This window comes from Dasypus novemcinctus, chromosome 13, assembly GCF_030445035.2.
Source record: "Dasypus novemcinctus isolate mDasNov1 chromosome 13, mDasNov1.1.hap2, whole genome shotgun sequence".
NCBI classification, from domain to species: domain Eukaryota; kingdom Metazoa; phylum Chordata; class Mammalia; order Cingulata; family Dasypodidae; genus Dasypus; species Dasypus novemcinctus.
The window spans coordinates 51,087,050-51,109,827 of record NC_080685.1 but is presented as its reverse complement, the minus strand read 5'-3'; the positions used below and the strand labels follow the sequence as shown (position 1 = coordinate 51,109,827).

At 35.1% G+C, this 22,778-nt stretch overlaps 1 protein-coding gene across 6 annotated transcripts in view; it reads right to left on the bottom strand.

Moving 5' to 3' along the window:
• Positions 1-11,459: 11,459 nt before the first annotated feature.
• The window catches only part of SUCO (SUN domain containing ossification factor), an 89,511-nt gene continuing 78,192 nt past the window's right edge, over positions 11,460-22,778 (bottom strand). For 4 of the 6 annotated variants that reach the window (XM_058310141.2, XM_058310142.2, XM_058310144.2 and 1 more), the window contains 3 exons: positions 22,523-22,614; positions 14,552-14,607; positions 11,460-13,506 (listed from right to left, as the gene is read on the bottom strand). In XM_058310141.2, coding sequence (XP_058166124.1) covers positions 13,063-13,506; positions 14,552-14,607; positions 22,523-22,614 — 592 coding nt within the window. In that variant the 3' untranslated portion in view covers positions 11,460-13,062. Of the gene's footprint in view, positions 13,507-14,551; positions 14,608-22,173; positions 22,265-22,522; positions 22,615-22,778 lie in introns of all 6 variants that reach the window. The other 2 variants (XR_011645499.1, XR_011645500.1) reach the window with 1 other exon arrangement.

Sequence of the window (22,778 nt, the reverse complement as noted above, 5' to 3'; positions counted from 1 at the left end):
TGCCTCACACACGGAGAGCTGACACAACAAGATGATGCAACAAAAAGAAACACAGATTCCTGGTGCCACTGATAAGGATAGAAGTGGTCACAGAAGAACACACAGCAAATGGACACAGAGAACAGACAAATGGGGGAGGGGAAAGGGAGAGAAATAAATTTAAAAATCTTTAAAAACAAAACAAAACAAAAACACATACACACATATACATATACTATTTTTTTAAAGGAGGTACCAGTGATTGAACCTGGGAATGGGAAGCTCAACCACTTGAGCTAGTTTGCTCCCGAACACTACTATCCTAATGGCTTTTTGTTTGCATTTCAGTGCCTATCCCTCCTCGCTAGACTATAAGGTTCTGGAGATTAGGGACTGTGTTTTATCCATGTAACATCACACTTAGCACAGCTCTTTCTGAAGCATATGCATTTGTTCTTAGGGAAGCTCCATAACTGCAAAGTGACCCAAAGGCAGATGTTTCAGACACAGGTCCTCTTAGGAATACGCTAATTATAACTTTTAGCTGAACTATGCATACTACGTGGCTTACTCTAGGGCTTCCATCTCTCAGGGACATAACAGTTGTAGTAAGGAGGGGAAGATATAAACATACAAGCAAATGACTGCCATTATATTACAATTAAATGCTAGAAAAGCATTCTAACATTGATTAGCTCATTAGGAATGAGTAGAGAGATGAAGATGGTAGAACATTTTTTTCTAAATGTGTATTTAGATAGTCTGTCTGGAAGCTATGATTTTGTTTTGGTTTTGGGGTGTTTTTTTGTTTTCCCCTTGGCAGGTGTTTTAGTTTGCCCAAAGTGTGTCAATGCAAAGTACCAGAATTTGGTTGGCTTTTATAAAAGGGATTTATTTGGGGTAAAAACTTACAGTTCCAAGGCTGTGAAAAGGTCCATCAGAGATGCTTTCTCATCAAAGTCAACTACTGTTGATCCTGGAGTGTTGCCACGTGGTAAAGCAAGATGGCCGCCAATCTCTGCCTAGGTTTCTCCTTTCCCTCCAGGCTCACCATCTCCTTTGAGCTGCTCTGTGGGCCCAGCATCTTGGGGTCTTCATGATTAAACAATCCTCTCTCACACACTGCAGAATCAAATATGCTGGTTCCCTTTTTCCTGTCTGTGTGAGTCTGTTGATATCAGACCCAGGCAGTGGGCAGGAGCTCAACCTGAGTCATGCCTCAGTGAAGAAGTCCAATCAAAAGCCCTAAAGCAATCTTATCAGGTAATTTAAAATCAAAGCCCCCTCAACTGAATTCAATGTAATCAAAGGATATCACACTCAAAGGGATAGATTAGTTTACAAACATAATATTTCTTTTTGGTATTCAGAAAATAATTTCAAACTGTCACACAAGGCACATGTACATGCACAAGCATAACACATGTGCAAATACACACATGTGTGTGCACATGGGAGCTTGTCTGGTGGCAGGAGGGCCATGTGGGTCAGACCTCTTCTTCTCTGACTTCTTTTTTTTTTTTGGAAGGAAATAGGACTAGACTTGTCACAGATCAGCATCATTTAAATGGACCTGCTGGGATCCCTACATGGTACTTTTTAAGTTAAGAGAATGCATTATTAGATAATGAAGACTTTAAAGGCCTGGATTGAGCTATTCAGGAAAAGTTTTGAAATGTGTAAGGCAAGAAAAACATCTTCTCTTGGGCCCTTTAGAACTCATGGTAATGGATCAGTTGTTAATGGTTGGCTTGTTACTAGATTCCACAGAGAAAGCACACTGGGGTCTATAAAACATGGCAAAAGTCACCAGATTATAAATTTGGGAGAAATGAGCTCACCTAATTCCCAGTGGAAGTGTGCACATCTTCAATTCCTCTTCAAGGAACTATGACATGTATAAGCAATTAAAGCTCCTCAGTGGAAATCTTGAAGACACTAAATCATTTTCTTAATTTTCATTTAGTAGCTTGTCTATTAGTCATGTTACTCATCTTCCAAAAACATTGCCAAATGGAAATACAAACCCATGGTCACTTTTCAAAGATGGATTAATTGATAATTAAAAAAAAAATAGCCTATGAATCAGTTTTCAGAGTCACTATAGGATTGATTAAAGGTTATTACCTAGTTATTACCAGGTTCAGACTCTCGCACCAGAGAACATATGAAAAGGCTTACTAAATTTTCACAAACAGCCAGCATAGATCACTCTAAGTTGATCTATACCATAACAAAGAAAATAAGCATTTTTAAATGTTCAATTTTATTTATTCGATATAACTCAATTAGGCAAACAACAATGAGCCAGCATTAGCCTGGGATAGGCAATACAGCCCTGCGTTAAATATTTCAGTTATTTCTGAGCCACTTGATAAGCTTGATCCCTCTGGGACATGCCTGAGACACTAGAGTGATGAAGCCCAGGTGCGGCTCGTGTGTGCACGTGAGCGGTGCTCTGGTCAAGACGTTTAGGGGAAAAGGAGAGCCACAACTTCCGCTCTCTGCTGTGCTGGCAGTTGTTATTTGTAAGTAGAACCCCTTTGATCTGATGTATATTAGTTCACGTCCCCTCAACCTCCTTTTTCATGTGGAGATTTTGAGTCATATTCGTATTTCCTGTTTTAAAGCTCCATAAACCCCAATAAATAAGAATTCTGATTTTCTCCTGAGGGGAGCAGACTTTTCATTCTCCTCAATGATGGCTGGTTCTTAGAATTTGACTATGTTGATGTCTTAACCCCTTAAGGTTAAGGGCTGTAGCAGTCCCTGTCTAATCAATAAAATATTTGTTTTACCTCATTGAACGAACTACTTCTTTGAAAGAAGGACTCATATATGCTTATCTGGTGGCTGCAGACTACACATATTCTTAGCACTTTTTTTTTTTAACTGGACCTTTTAAGAACTCTCTTCAGCTTCCCAATTCCCTGGGCTAAATACAGCTTTTACTAATTTTCCATTAAGAAATTTTGTTGCTCATAATCTGTTCAAAGGTCATTATGCTTTTTCCAAAGCATTATTTTGGAATTTTAAAAATATTTTTATTTATTTACTTATTTACTTATTTAGAGGTACCTGGGGCTGGAGATTGAACCCAGGACTTTGTATGTGGGGAGCCAGCACTCAACCACTGAGCCACATCAGCTTCTCTGAGTTGGTTTGTTTTGCTTGTTCTTTGCTTTTGGTTTTTTCGGGAGGCACTGGGAACCAAACCTAGGACCGAACCTGGGAACTCCCATGTGGGAGATCAGAGCTTAACCGCTTGAGCCACATCTGCTCCCCTGATAATTATTTTTTAAATAATCAGAGAATAGATACTAAGTGCAATATCCTGTCCCAAGTAGGTATCAAGAGTATAAAGTTAATGCATTCCTGAGTCCTAGGTCTCCCAGGCTATGATTACAAAATAATGATTTTATGGAACAAGTCCCACTGGCCTAATACCAGAAACGTCTCTTCCAAAGTGTTGCCCAGCTTCTGAATTCCTCAGAAGGCTGTTGTAGGTGTGCTCTGGTAGGACCCTCAAGATTCCACTAGGAGGCAGTATAACATGGTAGTTAAGAGCTTAGGCAAGACTAGGTTTTGAATCCCTGCTTTTCCACTTACTTTGTGTCCTTTTTGTGTTTTTTACTCATTTTTGAGCTGGGACAATAACAGTACTTATAAATACAGGTTAAATAAAATCATACCTGAACAGTGCTTTAGCATGGTCTTGGCACACTTGACCTACTAAATGCTGCTTCCATCAGATGGGAGGCTTTGAACTGTGGGTAACACAAAAACCGAGAATGAATTAACCATGTAGGATTTATTGTTTCACTGAACAAGGAGTCCTAAATGGAGTGGCTCCAGGATTGGTTGACTGAGTGACTCAATGATGTCATCAGGAACTTCTCTTCCACTCTGCTGTCCTCATGATGTCAGCTTTTCTTCAGATGGATTCCCATGATGTGTGAGAAAGTTAGGCATATCATCCAGAAAAGAAATTGGCCAGAGGGAAAAAAAAAAAGCCTATCTCTTACTACAATTTAATTTTTTAAGAACAACAAAACTTTTCTCAGAGTCCCCTCTTTGCAAACTTCTCTTCATTTGCCATTGGCCAGAATTGTCACATGTCCACACCTAAATCAATCACTGGCAAGGAAAATGGGTTTACCATGACTGACTTAAAGTAACCAAGATTTAGCCCAGATCTAGAGATAAGATCATCTCCAACCAAAGGATGTAACCCCTGAAGTTGAGGAAAGAAGAAACACAATACACTAAACCATCTTCTGATAGTACCAGTCACGTAAGAATTTCTTGCTCTCTTTACCTCTCCGTATTAGTCAGCCAAAAGGGGTGCTAATGAAAAGTAGCAGAAATCTGTTGGCTTTTATGAAGGTATTTATTTGGGAGCAAAAGCTTAGAGTTACAAGGCCCTGAAGAGTTCAACTCAAGGTTACTTCCTTACCAAACTCTGTTGCACGTGTTGAAGCAAGATGGCAGGCAATGTATGCAAGGATTCAGCCTTCCTCTTCCCTCTTAAGGCTCCATGGACCCACCTTCTTCCTATCTCAGCTGTAGGTTGGCATAGGGCTCCTCTCTTTTCCTGGGGCTCATTTCTTTCCGGGGTCAGTTACTCTGGTCTCCTCACAATCTCAGCTGTAAACTCTCAGGCAAATGGCTCAACTCTCTTCCCTGGGGCCGCAGGGTCCTCTTCCATGTTTATGGAGTTTTCTCTTTTCTCAAGTTCTGTTTCTGTGTGTCTATTGTCTAAGAATCTGTTTCATCAGTCCAACCAAGGAGGTGGGGACTCAACCCTGCATGCCCTAATGATGTTTTATTAATGATGCTTAATGATGTTGAATCAAAGCCCTAATCTTGATTTAATCAAGTAGATGTAAAACCTTTGAATATAAATCAATAAAGGATATTATGCCCAGAGGGACAGGCCAATTTACAAACATAATCAATCTCTCTTTTTGGAATTCATAAATAATATCAAACTGCCAACTCTCCTTTCCTTCACTCCAACCCCGAAAATGCCTGAAACTTCAGGGAGCTTGGGGAGAAAGAGTAGAAGAAGAAATAAATGCCAGCCATGCCCCCTTTCATCCAGACTACCAACCTGTAGCAGGTCTTAGCTGTATGCAGGAAAGCAGATCTAATTTGGAATGAAATTAGCAGCTTTGCCTATTACATTGGACTGATACTCTATAAATAATTTGAAGCTCTGTGTTGTAACTTACAGCACATATAGCAATAATGAGAGCTGCCTAATTTTTTTATCTAGGAACAAGGGAAGAATAGTCCTACTGAGGAGCTAGACTTAATAAGTTGCTTTTATAACTATACCATATAGTCCTGCTTGTTTAACATACTTATTCACAACTTTTATTTAAAAAAATGACAGCTCAGAACTTCTCTATGCACCCAAACCTGTCTCCAGATCCCCTGAAGAGGCCAGCTTACCATCACCCCTTGAAATATCCTTTCCCAAGTGTTGGGCTTCATAGGTAAGTGTGAAATTGGTTGGTAGTGTGAAATGCAGCATCTCCCATTTTTTCACTAAAATACCTATGAAGCTTTATTAAAAAAAAGGGTGTCTGTGTGTGTATATAAGCTGAGAATGGGTAAACTCATTTCAAAATCCAGAATCTAGGGGTATTGCCACCATCTACCATTAAACGTTAAGAATCGTATCATTAAACACCTAAGAAGAAAGGAGAGTTTGTAATAAACCTTGTAACTCATCCATGCTAGGTCATCAGAGTCAGAAAGTATCTATCTAATCAGAATATAAGACAGGCATCTTTGTAATGCTGGCTACTTTATGAGTTTGACTTTCGTTAGAAACCAACCAGACAATATCTGGACATGAAGCAGATGTCAATTGTGGTTCTTTATTGCATTCTGGGATACACAGCCCCTACAATTAATGTAGGCAAGAGCAAGAGACAGGAAAACTCTACTAATAGTGAAAAATGGAATCAAGGAAAAATTTTTGTATACTCCATGGGTTCAGAATATTCAGTAAACTGGGACAATGGGGTAAAGAAAGATACTAGTTCAAAAGAAAACACTAGATATAAGATCGTTAGGGAAAGGCTACAGGCTTGAGAGCTAAGCCAAGCTATAACCTGAAAAAGGGTTTTGGCTCGTCACCCTCATTACACAAGGGCCTAAAATAATATAAACAACAAGTGGTGTAAGTATTGATTCTGAATGTATCTTATCACTTACAAGAGTAAGAGATATGCACAACACTCAGCAGAGAAAGGGAAAGAAAAAGCATCATGAAGATGAAGACATAAAACTTGTATTAGAAAATTATCTACTGTGAGATTCAAAACAATATTTTAGAAAATCTCACAAAACAGCTATTGGCATCCAAATAGAAGTAACAGGCTGAGATACAAAGATGGATGATAATAGGAAGATTTCAAAGAATCTGTGGCAGAAACAATGATTTATGTTCACTATACTGCCTCATTTTCCTGGGCACATAGGAAGACTACATTTCCCGACTTCCCTTGTTGTTGGACTGGAACAATGTGACTAATCTTAGCATTGGAATGTAAGCCTAAAGTATGTCATCTTATATCAGAGGCAGTTAAGAACATGTGCCTTCTCCATGCCCTTTCTTCCCATGTTGCATCAACCTTTAAGACTATGTGTTCCAAATAGCATAAGATTGAGAAAGGCCACCCAAGTTGTACTGGACTTTACAGAAATGAGAAATAGATTCTCATTATGTTAATCCTCTGAGATTCCAGCAATGTTATTGAAACATAGGCTAACCTAAGTTGACTAATACAGAATCAAAAATACAAGAGCAATTTTAAAACCAAGTTGATTTATCAAAGGAATGTATGCAAAGATAGCTTAATGTTAGAAATTTATCAATATAATGCATCACATAAAATAGATGTTGGGAAAATTGCTAACTTGATAAATGCTAAAAAAGCCTTTGATAAAATACAGTACCTATTTCAAACTAAGTAAAATTTTTAGTAAAATAGTTAAGATATCTTAAACTAATAGCCATCATTCTTAATAATGAACTACTATAATCTTTCCTATTATAGACATAAACAAGAAAAGAATACATGCTAGCACCATTATTAGTTAACATTGCTATGAAGGCTGCAGCAAATGTAAAAAGAGAAACAAGAGAAAGTAAAACAAAGTATTAGAAAGGAGAAGATAAATGTAACATCATGGGTAGATAACCTGGAAAATCTAAGAGAACCAACTGAGTGAAAAAAACTAAAATGAGTAGAATTTGTAAGGCTGGCTATTACAAATAAATAAAACCTCTGCCTTTTCTTCATAATAGCAGCAATTCATTGGAGAATATATTGAGGGGTGGAGAAACTCCATTCACAGTAGCAACAACAAATCTGAGAACTGAACATAACACAAATTACATGACCTATAAAAAAAGAATTTAAAAGCTTCAAAGACTTGAACAAATGGAGACATAGTATTCCTGGATGGGAAGATTCAATATTGTAAAATAACATTTCTCCACAATTTAATTCACGCATTTAGTTAAATTATAAACAAAAGTTCAAAAGGAAGTTTGTGGAATTTGACAAAAGTAATTCAGTGAAACAGAATAAGAAACCCTGAAACTGCGATATAAATATGGGAGTAATCAGCATTAATAAAGTGGATGAATATAGAGTAGAAGTCCTAGAATTGAGTCCTAGGACACTTTAACATTAAGAGGAAATGAGGAGAGATGAGCAAATAGTCCAAAAAGGAGTCACCACTGTTGTTGAAGGGAAATTGTGGTATCTGGAGGCCAAGAAACATCATTGTTGTACAAGGGAAACTGTGGTGTCCTGGAAAGCCAAGAAAGGGTTGCAGGAAAGGCGTCATCAACTGAATTTATGTCACTGATGGGTCAAGTAAACTGAGAACTTAGATTTATATATTGGATTTAGCAACAAGAGATCACTGATGTCCTCAACAAGGAAAGTTTCAGTAGATTGGTGAAGTCAATAGCCTGACTGGATTAAGAAAGAATAGCAAGAAACCGGGGCGAGGAGGAAGGGAAGATAAATAAATAAACAAATCTTAAAAAGAATAGCAAGAAATTGGGGATGGTAAATTTTGCTGTAGACTTGAGCAGATGATAGGGTTAAGGAGGGTTTATGATGGGAATGGTAACAGTACATTACAATATGCCGATGGAAGCAATCCATTTGATAAGGGTAAAAATGATGATGCAGGTGAAGCAAGTCCTCAGAAAGGTTAAATTCAGGGATGAAATCTAGCCCCTAAGTAGAGCACTGGATTTAAGGACCATCCAAATTAGGTCATCCAGGTCACCCAAAGCAGCAGAGGGAAAGCTAGATCAAATGGAGACAGGCTGGAAGGTGGAAACTTGTGAGGTCTCTGATTACTACTGTTTTTCAGAAAAATAGAAAGTAGGATCCTTAGTTGAAAGTCAGGAGGTGGGTGAGGAGGAAGTTCGAAACAGTTCAGAAAAGTGGTAAAGTCAATAAATGGATTAGGAAAATGCACCTCCAGGCTCAGTGGTATGAACAGCATAGCAGATAGAAAATGATCTCTTGAGAAGGATGTAAGGGGAGTAATTTCAATTAGAACAAGGAAGTGAAGGGAAGGCTTTCCCACTAAAATTTTGGGAATTTTAGTTAGTGATGATTGATTTTGTGTCTCAGAGGGCACAGCAGAAGTGTTTTAGGAGCTAAGGAAAGACTATAGGTCCAGAACTATCTGAGGTTCCAGTCTTCTTGCAGTGACAAAATTAATAGGAATCAAGAGCACATGAGTCACCTTAATGGTTTTGAGGAAGAAAGTTATGGCAAGGTTTGATAGCGGGGATTAGAAAGGAGTAGCAGGATGTTTCCTGGAGCCCTGCATAGTTCTGGGGTGGTCACCTGACTCTTGTGATGGAAACACTGAGAAATGGTTTTAGCACACTGTTCAAAGTTCCCTTCTACCTCTTGCCAGTGATGGTGTAGGCTTTAGCAGTTTGATATTATTTATGAATTCCAAAAAGATAATTGTTTGTAAACTTGTCTGCTTCTCTGAATGTGATAACCTTTGATTGTATTAGATTCAGCTGAGATGTCTGATTAAATTGAATTAAGAGTAGGGCTTTGATTCACTCATGTTATTAAAGTGCGACTCAGCATAGAGTCCCAGCCCCCTTGAGCTCTCACAAAGAAGATAAACACTCTCACACAGAAGTAGACAGAGAAGATACATGGAGGATCCTGCGGTCTGGGAAGAGAGATGAGCCTGATAGCCTACAGCTGACCTTGTAAAGAGAACAGAGCAGCTGAGCCCAGAAAAAAATGAGCCCTGGAGAAAGAAATGAGTCTTATGCCAGCCTACAGCTGAGATCAGAAGCAGGTAGGACCATGGAGCCTCAAAAGGAAGAAGGCAGGCTGAACCCTCACAGATGTTGCCCACCACCTTGTGTCAACATGCAGCAACAGACCTTGGGTGAGAAAATACCTCTTATGGTACCTTGAGTTGGACTCTTTAGGGCCTTGTAACTGTAAGCTTCTACCCCAAATACCCTTCATAAAAGCCAATAGATATCTGGTACTTTGCATCAGCACTCCTTTGACTGATACACAGGCAAAAGCTGGAGATGTATTCTTATACCAAGCAGTAATAGCTAACACTTGAATGTGTAGTATATGTGGGGCACACAATAATTGTATGTGTATTACAACAACCCTTTGTAGGTGCTATTATCCCCATTTACAGTTTAATGAGACTGTGATTTGCCAGTGTCACACTTTGATAAGTGGAGAGTGGATATGAAATCAAGTAGACTGATCCAAATGACCCACTTAAACTGAATGATACATCACCTCCCTGGGGAACTGGATATTTCAAACCATTCTGGAATTAAAATTTGTTTTTTATTCCCTATTTACTTGAAAAACAATCACAAATGTTTATTTTTGCTCAAAAAGAAAACTTGCTTTACAAGTGGTATGTTTTAACAGAAGTTATCTGTTTGGGTTTTAATATTCATGGACCTATTTGTCTAAAAAAATTGGAACACAGATTTGGCAATTACTTTAGGATTACAAAGTGATAGATTGTTACAAGCAAATATTCTAAAGATTAATTTTAAAAGTAATAATTAGTGGAGCCTATTGTAGAGGTCATGAATACATGCTCTAACGGTATTTTTTTTAAAACTTAATGTTACATGAATGAATACTTATGGGTTGGGATGAATTTAGTAATAATAGTATCAACAAACACTTCACTCAAGAAGGGTCTTAGTGCTCATCCTGACAACCTATTAAAACTTAAACTGGAATGACTCAGAAAATTAGTATGGTCCTATAAGAGGATAACAAGCAAAATCATGAAGCAGTGAAGATAATTTTAAAGAATCTGGGAAAATGTGTGTTTTTCTGTGGATGAGAAAATTTTCAAGTTAAGAAGTTGGGGGCGATGGCTCTTTAGTATGATAAAGATGCGTGTGAGGACTTCTAAAAACATTGTCCTATGAAATGTGTAACTGAAAAACAGCAATATTTCTAAACCAATGTTATTTAATATACTGTGATTTTAAATACAGTTGTTCAACTAGGTTAACAAATACAAGTTTATATATATTTCAACTTCATGCCTACTAGTTTTTAACTTCCAATTGAGACATGTGTAAAATTGATAAATCAAAGCAGCAAGATAAGCACAATAATTGGAGACAGTTGAAAATGGTTGCCACTGTGGAGCAAAAAATTCTTAGTTGGGAGGTGTGATGGTGGTGGTGGTGTGGTGTGTGTGCAAACACGTGCATGCTGTGTGTGAAGGGCTGGAGAATAAAGAGCGGTTGTTTATTAGTACAGGCCTTGAAAACTATTTAACTCTTCATAATTTTGGTAAATATTTTTAAAAATCCATCCATTGCATTCTTGCCTTTGCCACTCCCTCAGATTCCTCTTTTATCCAGTTTTAAAGCTTTAGTTTTACATTAGAAGAAAAAACAAAATGAAGTTGATTATCAGGGAACATTGAGAGTCTACTATAAATATCTATATAGTGTTACTTCTTACCAAGAGCAAATATACTATTGGCAAGAATTTTCACTCCTTGTTTTAAGTTTTGGATTTTTTTCCTCATGTATAGTTCTAATTGAAAGCGGAAAAATAAGCCCAGAATTGCAACGTGTTAGGCTCCATTTAAATACAGTTAAAAATTAATAAACCTGAAGATGACACCTAATAAGAGAAAAACACATAATGTGAAAATTAAAAATCACATGTATGTTATTAAATAAGGTCAAACTGTCATTTTAGTGTTTGAAAGAGTGAAATTGTGTAAGGAACAAAATATATATGTGAAATTATAATATATATGTGAAATGCAATAAATTATTTAATGCGATGCTGCTATATTAACTTTAAAAGTGGCAAAAACTTAAATCTAGGTTCAGAGGTTAGTAGTGAGTTTATAAGTTCTTATTCAAAGGACAGAAGAACCAGTAATTAATAAAGACAAGTGTTCAGATTTATTTGGAAATTCACAGTTTCTAATGGCACTACAGCCCCATAGTTATATATTTTAAGTCCTCTTTCCAAAACCCTGGATGCTGCACACAAATGGTATAACTTCCCACTCTACCTATGCTCTCCTCTGGACCCCTTTTCAATGGGCTTCTACATAATCAGGCCCTCTTGCTCTGAATGCCTGTTGTGCAGAATGGAAAAAAAAAATTAAATCATCTAAAATATACAGTAAACCTAACACAAAAACAGCAACTTAAACAAAGGCTTTAAATAAGTCACATTACAAACAATACTCCAAGATGAGTATTTAGACAAGTTTAAAAAAGTTATTACTAAAAGTGCTCAATAAGTTATAACTTAAATCTTACAACACAAAATGGTCAATTCTCTCCCTTTCAAAACATATCCCACCACTTTCACTCACCCCCAAGATATCATTTTATGCAAAAAAGGCTGCTGCTCAACACTTTTTAAAGGGAGAAGAAAAGATAAAATAAAGACACACATTGATATCACACATGTATACCTCTGCACATTTGTAGCCAAAACAAAGCGAACATCAAGGAACAATCCCTTCAGAACTGGCCAATCAGACAAGGCTTGACAAACTCACTAGCTGGTCCTGTGCATATGACATAGGCAGTGATTATATTATGAGAGACCTGGACTCATTTGCCAAACCTTCAATTTTATATTTGTTGTAAATAAAACAAAATATTTGTAGAAAACAATGATCTGAAAGTCTGGAGGATTAGTGTTGATTGTGAATGTTTAAAATGTATGGCAGCTAAAGAAAACTCTTATAAATAGTTAAATATCTTTAAAAGTTGAGCCTATCAAAATTTTGTCTGCAAATACCAGTCATTCGGAAGAAAATATCTTGCATGACGTTTTTTTCCTGCTCATTGAGTTAAACTAAGGAAAAATAATCCAGTCAAAATGAGTTAAATGAAAATATCATTAACAGCATAACCATTTACCTAAAAGAATATACTTCAAAATCCAGCAGTGTTTACTTTCAGTGAGTTTGTTAAACAGGTATCTAGTTGGCAAATCTTTTGGAATCTAAACGCTGTCTGACCCACATTGCTAAGCTTTAGGCACAGACCACCTTAAAGCCTTGTAGTGTTTGCTGCTTCCAAAAAAATAAACAAGATATAAAAGAAATCATATGACAGAAAAAATTCTCCCTCCTCTTCCAGTGGCATTATAAATAGACAAAAGGCACATAAATATGGGAAGGTGCAAGAATAAGGAACAAAGCTAAAGGAAGAGGTTTAGGCTTTCATTCCTATCCCACCCAAGGAACTGGGCTTCTAAATTATCTTTGCCCCAGTTATTAGTCTGTGAAAAAACATCTTTATAAAATGTCTATCAATGTCTTTGTAGGAAGTGATGAGCCTTGTAAAACTGCAGTTCGTTAACCAAGATTGACACAATCCCATCTACTTTTTTAAAGGCAGAAATCATAATTTCTGAATACTTTTCCATTAATATTTTCTCCCTCCCCCAACCCCTTCAAATACCACAGACTGTTCTTCAAAGAACAAAAAAATCTCCAGTATGAAAAGTTCATTTAATTTTAAATATGTCCCGAGACTGCTGTTACACCAAATGTTCCCACGGTGATCTCTTTGTTTCCTTTGATTATGTCATGCAGGCTCGGCAATGATCCTGACTTAGTCTGTATTAAAGTTTTTATCAGTTTTCCTTGGTCTTGGACTTTAGATCGCCTTCGTTTTAAAGCCCTTTTCTCAGTTTTTGTCTTTTGGGACTGTCCATTGCACAGACTTGTGCAAGCTGAAATGCCACAAAAATAGGACTCTTCTGATTGTGAAGAAGTTTCTGAGCTTCCTTCAGATGGAGGACCTTTATAAGAAGAGTGATAAACTTCTCCCATATTAGAAAAATCTCTCTGGTTTGTAAAGGGCTTCCTTCCTTTTATGTCTCCATTGGCAATAGGGTGCAGTGGATCTGCTGGTTTTATGGTCTCAATTTTTTCAGTTTTGTACTTGCAGCGTTTCTTCTATAAGAAAGGTAAAAGAAAGGGTAGAAAATTAGAGCTCCAAGTTACTTAAGCAAATGAGCTGAAATAATGGAGTAAAGTGCCACCTCCTGGCAAAAAGGAAAACAGCATTATAAACAGCAAGTATATACTGCCATGTTCTGTTTAGACACCATTGCCTTCCCATTTTGGAAATGCTACTACTCAAGCAAAACTCTTTAAATTATTTATTTGCAACCTCTGAATATAGGTTTAGAGAGTGATAACTAATGTCTGCCAGATATTATACAAGTTGCTTATATATATATATCTTAATTATTAACACTAAAAGATGGGTATTTTATTCCTGATTCCTAGATGAGAAAACCAAGGAGCAGAAGTTTAATTCCTTGTCCAAGTCACAAAGTAGTAAGTGGTCAAAACTTGAGACTGGATCCTGAGCTGTTAGGGTCTAAAGTTCATGTTCTTTTATCTAGAAAAATTAGCTCTCATCAAAGTGAGTATAACATATCTGAAAGGCAAAATGGAAAGGGAACGAACTTTGTAGCAGAAAAGGAACAAGTACTATTTTGAATTTTGCCACGTATAAAGAAACAAACTCGAGTTTCAGTTTTCCATCTGAATAAAAGGGATAATACCATCCTTAGGCTGTTGGTGGAATTACAGGAATAATGCAAGCACTGTGCCTGACATACATTTAATAAATAATAACTATCATCCAGGGATCAGTAAACTTTTTGTAAAGGGCCAGATAGTAAATACTTTAGCCTTTGCAGGTCACATTCTATCTCTGATGCATATTCTTCATTTTATTTTACAATTCTTTAAAAATGTGAAAACCATACTTAGCTCCCAGCCATAACAAACAGGCCTAAGACTTGGCCTGTGGATCAGGTCATAGTTTCATAATCCTTGTAAACATTTATTTACATTATTACAATGATTAAAAAAGTAAACAGTAAGTTTAAGGACTATTTAAAGGTTACATCAAACCTTTCAGTCAAATATTTCTTCATCTACTATCACATAATAAGCCAATACCCTTGAAAAGGAAACAAAATATTACCTTTTTTTCTGGAGAAAACCTCAGGGGTTCTACGATGTACAAATCATTTGGGTCTACTATAAAAGTAAGATTAAAAAAAAAAAGATGTAAAATTAAAAGTGGATTATGCTATGATTAACACTATAAAATATATTAATATAGTAAGTATAGATAGAATATACAATATAATGTATGTAATATAATGTAATATATCATCCCTCGATGACTATTTTCCTAATCGAACCAATGAATTTATACCAGTTTAACCATAATATTTATGCATTTTAAATTATTAAGCCAAGATAGGCAGGTAGGATATCGTACCACTCCTATTTTGGACTTGATTGGTCAATATCAAATCTCTCTGTTCCTTTATTAATTTTTAAGGATCCTTCTTTGGGCCTAGCTCTACTCTCTTACCTGAGGAGAAAAATAACAATACTGGATAACTAATACCAAATTCAAAGATCAAGTGAATATTTCCTAAAAGAATAAACTGTACGTGTAATGAACGTGGATTAATAATGTGCAAGAAGCAGCTGCAACCAAGTACAGAAACCAGAGGAACATATATACAAAAATAGATTGGCCTTTTTTTTTTTTTTTCAGTTTTTTAATGTGATCCAAACTATGAACTCTAAAGTCTAAAAATAACATAAGCATGCAATATCATGCACCAGTAATAATGAATAAACACTTCTACAATGGGAGATAAATTAAATCTATTAGTTTTAGCTCTATTAGTTTTAGCTCAAAGTTTCTAAGATTTAATTCCTTAAAGCACATTCAAGATACCCTTACCCCACCCCCACACTGACAAGTTAATGTACATATAAGAGAGTACTATAGTGAGACTTCGGTCCTATTCAACCCATTTAAAGTAAATGATTTAATGCTTAATTGGTAACAGAGTTTCTATTTCAGGTAACAAAAAAGTAATAGATGGTGGGGGTGGTAGCACAACACTGAATGTAATTAACACTACTGAATTACATATTTTACTGTGGTTAATAGGAAATTTTTTATTGAATATCTGTTGCTAGAATAAAAATTAAAGGAAAAACCCCAACAAAATAGGATGCTACAACACAGTGAGTCCTAATCTATGGACTATAGTTAACAGTATAATTATAAGAATATTGTTTCATCAATTGTAAGGTACCACCACACTAATGCAAAGTATTAATAATATGGAAAACTGTGTGTAAGGGGATTGTATGGGAACTCAGTACTTTTCTGCATGATTTTTCTGTAAACTTAAAACTTTTCTAATTAAAAAAAGTTAAACAGAAATAAAATTGTAAAAGGGGGAAGAGGAAACTAGTGAGGGTGATACACATGCCAACACTTACTAATTGTCCACTTTAAATACTGTTTTCCAATTATACTTCAATAAAGCTTAAAAAAAAAAAAAAGGAAATGATTTAGGGTCTGATGGGGCAAAAACTGAGTTGAAAAGTAGCAGCAAATTCACTATGAACTTCATATACCAGAGATTTACTAATAACACTATTCAATCAATTATATTTTTTACATTATAGCCTAACAATTTGTTGGAAAGTCATAAAAATAACCTAAAGTTCCTCGAAATAGTCATTTCCATCAGATTACTATTTTTTAAAAAATCATTCAAGTTGCTTGGGAAAAACCCATTATGTCCACTTTTAGGAATAATATGTTATTAGTTCAACCTCTCCACTGAGAGCAACAAAGTATATATTTTTAAGAAATTCACTGAAAGCTGTGAAGAGCAGACCTGACAGAAAGTAATCCTCAGGCCAAAACTGAAAGGAAAGCAGGCAACCAGACAGTCAAGTGGAATGCAAAAGTTCTGTCTGTCCTGAGGGTATGCGCCAATGCAAGACACAGAACTTTAGTTTTGATGGTTTAAGGAAGTATATCAGTAATCAAATCCCCAGGGCCCACCCAAAGTACCAAATTAAAAAAGACAACCTTCTTCTCCCCATAGTAAGTTGGGAATTCAAAAGACTATCCCCTCAGGAAAAGAGTGAAGCCAGGCCTGGTCTTGAAGCCCAAATTCCCATCGCCTGGAAGTCTAAAAAACTTCAAGCCATGATAAAAGTGTTGGACTGTTACTGTTCCTTGAGCCCAGCAGAAATAAACCCAAAATCTCTCCGGAATAAAGACCTATATTCTAGACCTCAAATTATCCCTACAAATAATTTTTCAAAGACAAAAAACAGCACACAAAGATAAAGCACGCAAGGCATAAAACACCTTGAGCAAGAGTCTATAAAAAATTTATGAATGATTCACAAAAATTTAAATTAGAATTATCAGATACAGTCTATAAAAACAATTATAATTTTTATATTTAAATAAAAGACAAGCTTTAAAATATCTGCAGGAAATATTTTTTAAAAAAAGGAACCTAGAAGATATCTTAAAAAACAAAATACAAACACAACCAACAGTTATATTTGATAGCATACTAGGTAACAGCTGAAGATTGTGTAACCTGGAAGGCAGATCAGAAGAAATCAGAGAGAAGCACAGAAAGGTAAAAAGATGGGGAAAAAAACAAACAACAACAAAAAAAACAGGAGAATTTAGGAAACAAGAAAGATACAAGTGAGAAGGACTAACATTTAATTAAATTGGAGAACCTAAAAGAATGGGGCAGAGGTAATATTGGGGTGGGTGGGGGAGAACAGTTGAGAATGTACCAGTATAATAAAAGACACCAATTCAGAGATATTCAAAGATTCCAAAAAACTTTCAAACAGGATTAAAGAAAAACAGATGAATATTTCAGGTTGAAGGAAAGCAATCACAAATGAAGGTCTTAGAATGACCGATAAGCAAAGAAATTACAATCATGTGTAAACCTAGCTTGCTGAGTTAAAGCAGAAAAAAAAGTAAAAATTAAAATACGTAATAATAACATGCAAATCAGACTGGGGATAAAAAAAGAGTTAAGTTGTTTTAAGATCTTTGTACTGTCCAGGAAAAGGTAAAAGTATTGATTAGCTTTACACCTTAAATATTTGTCATTTCTAAGGTCACCAGTAAAAGAACAGAAACAGTGTACAACTTCCAATCTAATGGCAGCAAAAGGGAATTATGTGCTCCATTCCACCAACAAAAATTCCTAATGAAAGCAAGGAAGGGGAGAAAAAAACATAGGCAAAAGATATGTGAACACCTCTATGTTAATAAATTTCTACATTTAGATGGAATGGAAGACTTATCGGAACTTTTTTGTTTAAAGTGATAAAAAGTGGAAGAAGAGCCATAGACTTTTCTAACAAAGAAACTCCAGAGCTACATTGACTTTACTGGTCAAGGAAGAAATAATTATAATCCTAAATTCTTCCAAGAGCATTAAAAAAGAAAAAGAGCATTGTCCATCTAGTATTTTAAGTCTTACAGTCTGAGAAATAAAAAACTGCATGCTAATCTCATCCTTGAACAAGAGTTGCAAAATACCTAAATATCAAAAAATTATGTAAAACTGAACAGGTATATATAAAAAACACATATACAAATGTAAATAATACATCATGAAAAATGTGTGTTTACTAAGTATTCAACATTAGAAAATCAAGACAATTCATTTCAATAACACTAAAAATTATCTTAAAAGATGCAGAAAAACTAGTCAAAATAAAACAGATGCACAGGGAGGGGAAATATTGGCAATCTGGGAATAGAGGGTGAACTTGCCTAGATAAATGGTATCTACAAAACACCAACGGCAAACACAATATTAATTACAAATTAACAGAGAAACATTGAAAGCTTTCCCTTTAAGATTGGGAACAAGATAAAGATTCCTGTCAGCCATTTCTATTCAACACTGCTGAAAATATTAGGCTACAAAGGGAATAAAGGCTATAAGGATTGGAAAGGAAGAAAGAAACTGTCTTTATTCTCAGGTGTGCCTGTGTTCACAAAAAATCCAAAATAACCTACAAATCAACCATTTCAAAAAAACAAGGTTGTTGTATATAAAATCAATATACAAAACTTGATTGTCAATTTACATACTAGCAATAAACACAAATATTACACACACCTACTCACAAAATACTACTTACAACAGAATCAAAAATATTCTAGGAATAAAATGAATAAAAGTTGAACTCTTTGGAGAAAACAGATATACTACGTATTCCCTAAATTGATTTGTAAAGTCAATGTACTCTTAATCAAAACAATCAATGTTTAATACTGTTTTGCTTAATGCTTTTATTTTATAGAAAATTTAGTAGGTGATTCTAAACTTAATGTAAATGAAAAGAGACAATAATGGTCACAGCAACAAGGTAGGAAGACTGTTTTACCAGATATCAAGAAATATTTGAGAGCTACAGTTATTAATGCAATGTGTTACTGACAAACAGTAGAGACACAAATGCATACATATTTATAGAGACAGAGGTTAATATCTGATCATATGACAGAGGTGGCAATTTGCAGCACTAAAGAAATGATAGTTTTTTCAATTAATTATTCTGAGACAAATGAATAACCATATAAAATTTTATATCAGAATCCCTACCTAATACTAAATAATAAAAAACCAGTTCCAGGTAGGTTAGACACCTGAAAACAAAAGGAAAATAAACATTTAGAAGATAATATGAGAATATCTTCCATTAACTTGAAATAGGAAATTCTGTTTAAACAAGAGGGAAAAATAGCACTAACCATAACGGAGAGAAAAAAAAAAAAAACATAAATTTGATTACATTAAAATTAAGAGCTCCTTGACTTATTTAATAAAGACTCTATGTAAACAGAAAAGACAAATAAGGCACCTTCACCATATTTAACCAATCAACAACTAGTATGCAAATCTAAAAAGAAACTATAAACCAGTAAGAAAAAGACAAAAAACTCAGTAGAAGAATGGGCAAAAAACAAAAAAAGGTCCAAGACAGCCAAATGATCAAAGGCTTTAAGTAAAGATGTTTAACCTCATTAGTAATCATGCAAATACAAACTACAATTCTAACCAGATCAACAAAAATCTTTTAAACTTGAAAATTCCAAGTAGTGACAGGAATATAGGGCAATAGAAATGAAAAGCACTGGTGGCAGCATAAACTGACGTTAACACTTTGGAAAATAGTCTACCATTAATCTTGTAATATGCAAATAAGCATACCCTACAAAGCAACAGTTTCATATTTAGGTAAAATTCTTAAGAGAAACTCTTGCAACCATATTCCAGTACACAAAACAATGGAATGGTTATAGCAGCATTATTTTTAAAGCCCTAAACTATAAAGAAGGGATAAATATATTGTATTTTAGTCAGTTGCTGAAATATCATATAATACTGAAAATGAACTACAGTGATAGGCAATAATGTATGTGAATCTAATAGAACACTGAATGAAAAGATAAAAAGAACACATATGATATGATTTTACTTATCAAAAGTTCAAATCCAGGCAAAAAAATCAAATTATACTGCTTAGGAATCGAAATATTGATGGTAAAATTAATTAAAAATATGATTATCCCAAAGTTAAGATGGTAGTTACCTCTAGGAGAATGGCTATCACTGGCTTTTAGTGTTCACTTTAAAATTACTTCTAAGTTATAAATTTTGGTATTGTATATTTTTGTATCTCATATTTTACAATAAAAATGTGTTTCAAAAGTCAAAACAATTTTTGTCCACCTGGCTGGTCAATGAAAGTGACAGGTGTAAATCAAAGCATAAACTTGAGAAGCAAAGAAAGAACACTAAGAGAAGAAAGTTTATAATGAATTAATTTAATTTACAATCTGGATCAACTAAGTTCATCAACCTCAAATGCTTAACAGGCAAGATACTATGTAATTTGCCCAATTCTTTAATACATATCAAGTTTGTACCTAATATAAAAACTAAGAGATGGTCCCATCTCACAAAGCTTAGAAACAAAAATAAGGCAAAAGTATAGGATGGTTAAAATCAAAGCTAACTATGACAAATGCCATAAGAAAAGATAATTCAAAGAGTAGAAGAAATAAATTCATAAACAGATAGAATCAATATTAAAGTCAGTCTTCTGCCTAGTGCTTCCTCTACTTGTAAAGACAAGTCAAGATGACATAGTTATTTAAAATAGAAGTTAATCTATTATCAGATACAAAAGGCTATTCTATTGGCTTTCAAGGTTTAAAGAACAGAAATAGTAAAATACCCACAATTTCAGTTCATTTAAAATGAGGCTAGAAAATCCAAACGGGGAAAACATCTCTAAAACATTTCCTAATTGCAAGGATACATGTCAAATTAAGGAATGCATATATACCCACAGACTGGCTACAAGAACGATACTAAATGTTAATGAGCATGTGGAACAACTGGAATTCTCATTTACAGTGATGGGAGTGTAAATTCCTATCTAGCATTATTTACCAAACCCAAAAGAAATGAAGAGATGTGTTCATGAAAAGTGTGAGATGCTGTGGCCTTGGTTAAGGCAAAGTTATTATTTGGGAAAAGAGCATGAAGAATGAGAATCCGGAAAATAAAAAGCAGGTGTGCTTGAGATTAAGAGGAACTCAGTATCCTCCTAATTCCTGTTCTGTATCCAAGGACATGAGGGAGAGGAAGTGGGAGTGACAATCATTGCCAGAGTTGGATAAGGAGAAAGTGGGTCAGCAAAAAGACATAAAAGGACAGTTTAATAAAGAATAAATTGCCTTATTTCTTTGGAGATGATAGTCCCCTGACCCCGTTGTGTTGTGTCTTTTGTGTTTTTCTTTTCACTTCCACATTCACACAGGTTCTTGCAACAGGAAAGATATGTAATAGTCTCAAACTGAAAATAATACTCATGTGAGTGAATAATGTGTGGTGTATATATATAATGACACACTATACAGGAATGAGAATAAGTAAACTACATTTACACTCAATGGCATGGTGGATATCACAATCAGTTATTAATCAAAACAGAGGCTACCTTGGAAAGGGACAGGTAATTACTATAAGATCATGAGGAAGTTTCTGCAGTCCTGGATAATGCTCTGCTCCTTATTCTGTGTTTTGGTTACACAGGTGTGTGCACTTTGTGACAATTCATTGAGCTTAACATATGATAATTACATTTTCTTCTATGTTATACTCCAATTAAGACTTTTACTAATGAAAAAGCATATCAACCAAAAGGCAAAAAAGAGAGGGGGAAAAAGTTTTAAATTAAAAATTTAAAAAAAAAAAGAGGAGGAGGAAGAGCTTTAGTAGTAAATAAACACACATGGAATGAATTTAGTCTGAAAGCTCTGTGAGGCAGTAAACCAGCTGAGCTCAGGAATGATTATGTGAATGAATGACCTAATCAACTGAAACATGCTGCTCAGTTACTAAATCCTATAGCAAGGGAGAGATGCCAGTGATTATTCAGAAAGCATTCCTAACTGAAACATGTATTTAATTTAGCTATTTTAAAAGTGTTATGAAGATAAATTTAAGTCTCTTAATAAGCATTAATTACAAAGGTACTGAAATAGGAAAGAGCTGCTTGGCACAGATCCATTTACTTAAATCTAAATATTTACTGAACATTAAAAAAAAAAATGTATGTATAGACTCTAGGGCTACCAAAAAAAGAGAAAGACTAGGTATTCATTAAGAAAGTGCCTCAGTCCTGAACTAGAGACAAAAAGGGTCCTACCTGTACAGAAGGAGGAGGCAGATAAGCACAGGATGCTATGGGAGCACATTCAGGTTTTCCATATCTGTTGAACTTTCTCAAACACCCCTTTCTAAAAAGAAATACTTCTAAACAGGAGCATGTGCAAGCAAAGCTACCAACGGCTTATTAAACTAAACCTCCCCCATCCCACCCTCTGGGTTCTTAGGAACAAAGATAGATATAAAGTGTGAAAATGATAAAGTGGCTTTGAAATAACACAAACAAATGTTACTTATATCCATTATTCTGTAACAGATGGTTTCAAACACAGCACTGATACCAGAAATAAGCTAGATTCGTGATTATATTACTTAACCACAAAATCTACCTTCTTTGCCAGTGAACTGAAGAGACTTGGATCTGATGAGTGGGAATGAAGTTCTTCTTTTCAAATTCATATCATCATAGGAAGAGAAACACCTAAGACATTTTTAAAAAATGTATTATGATTGGGTAAAAAATGAGTAAACTATATATAATTTACTCTGCTGTTAAGCCTGGATGGATCAGGCTTTTAAGAACTGTACAAACCATAGGATTAGTCCCTAAATAAACACTTCAGTTTTAGCTAATATATGTAAAAA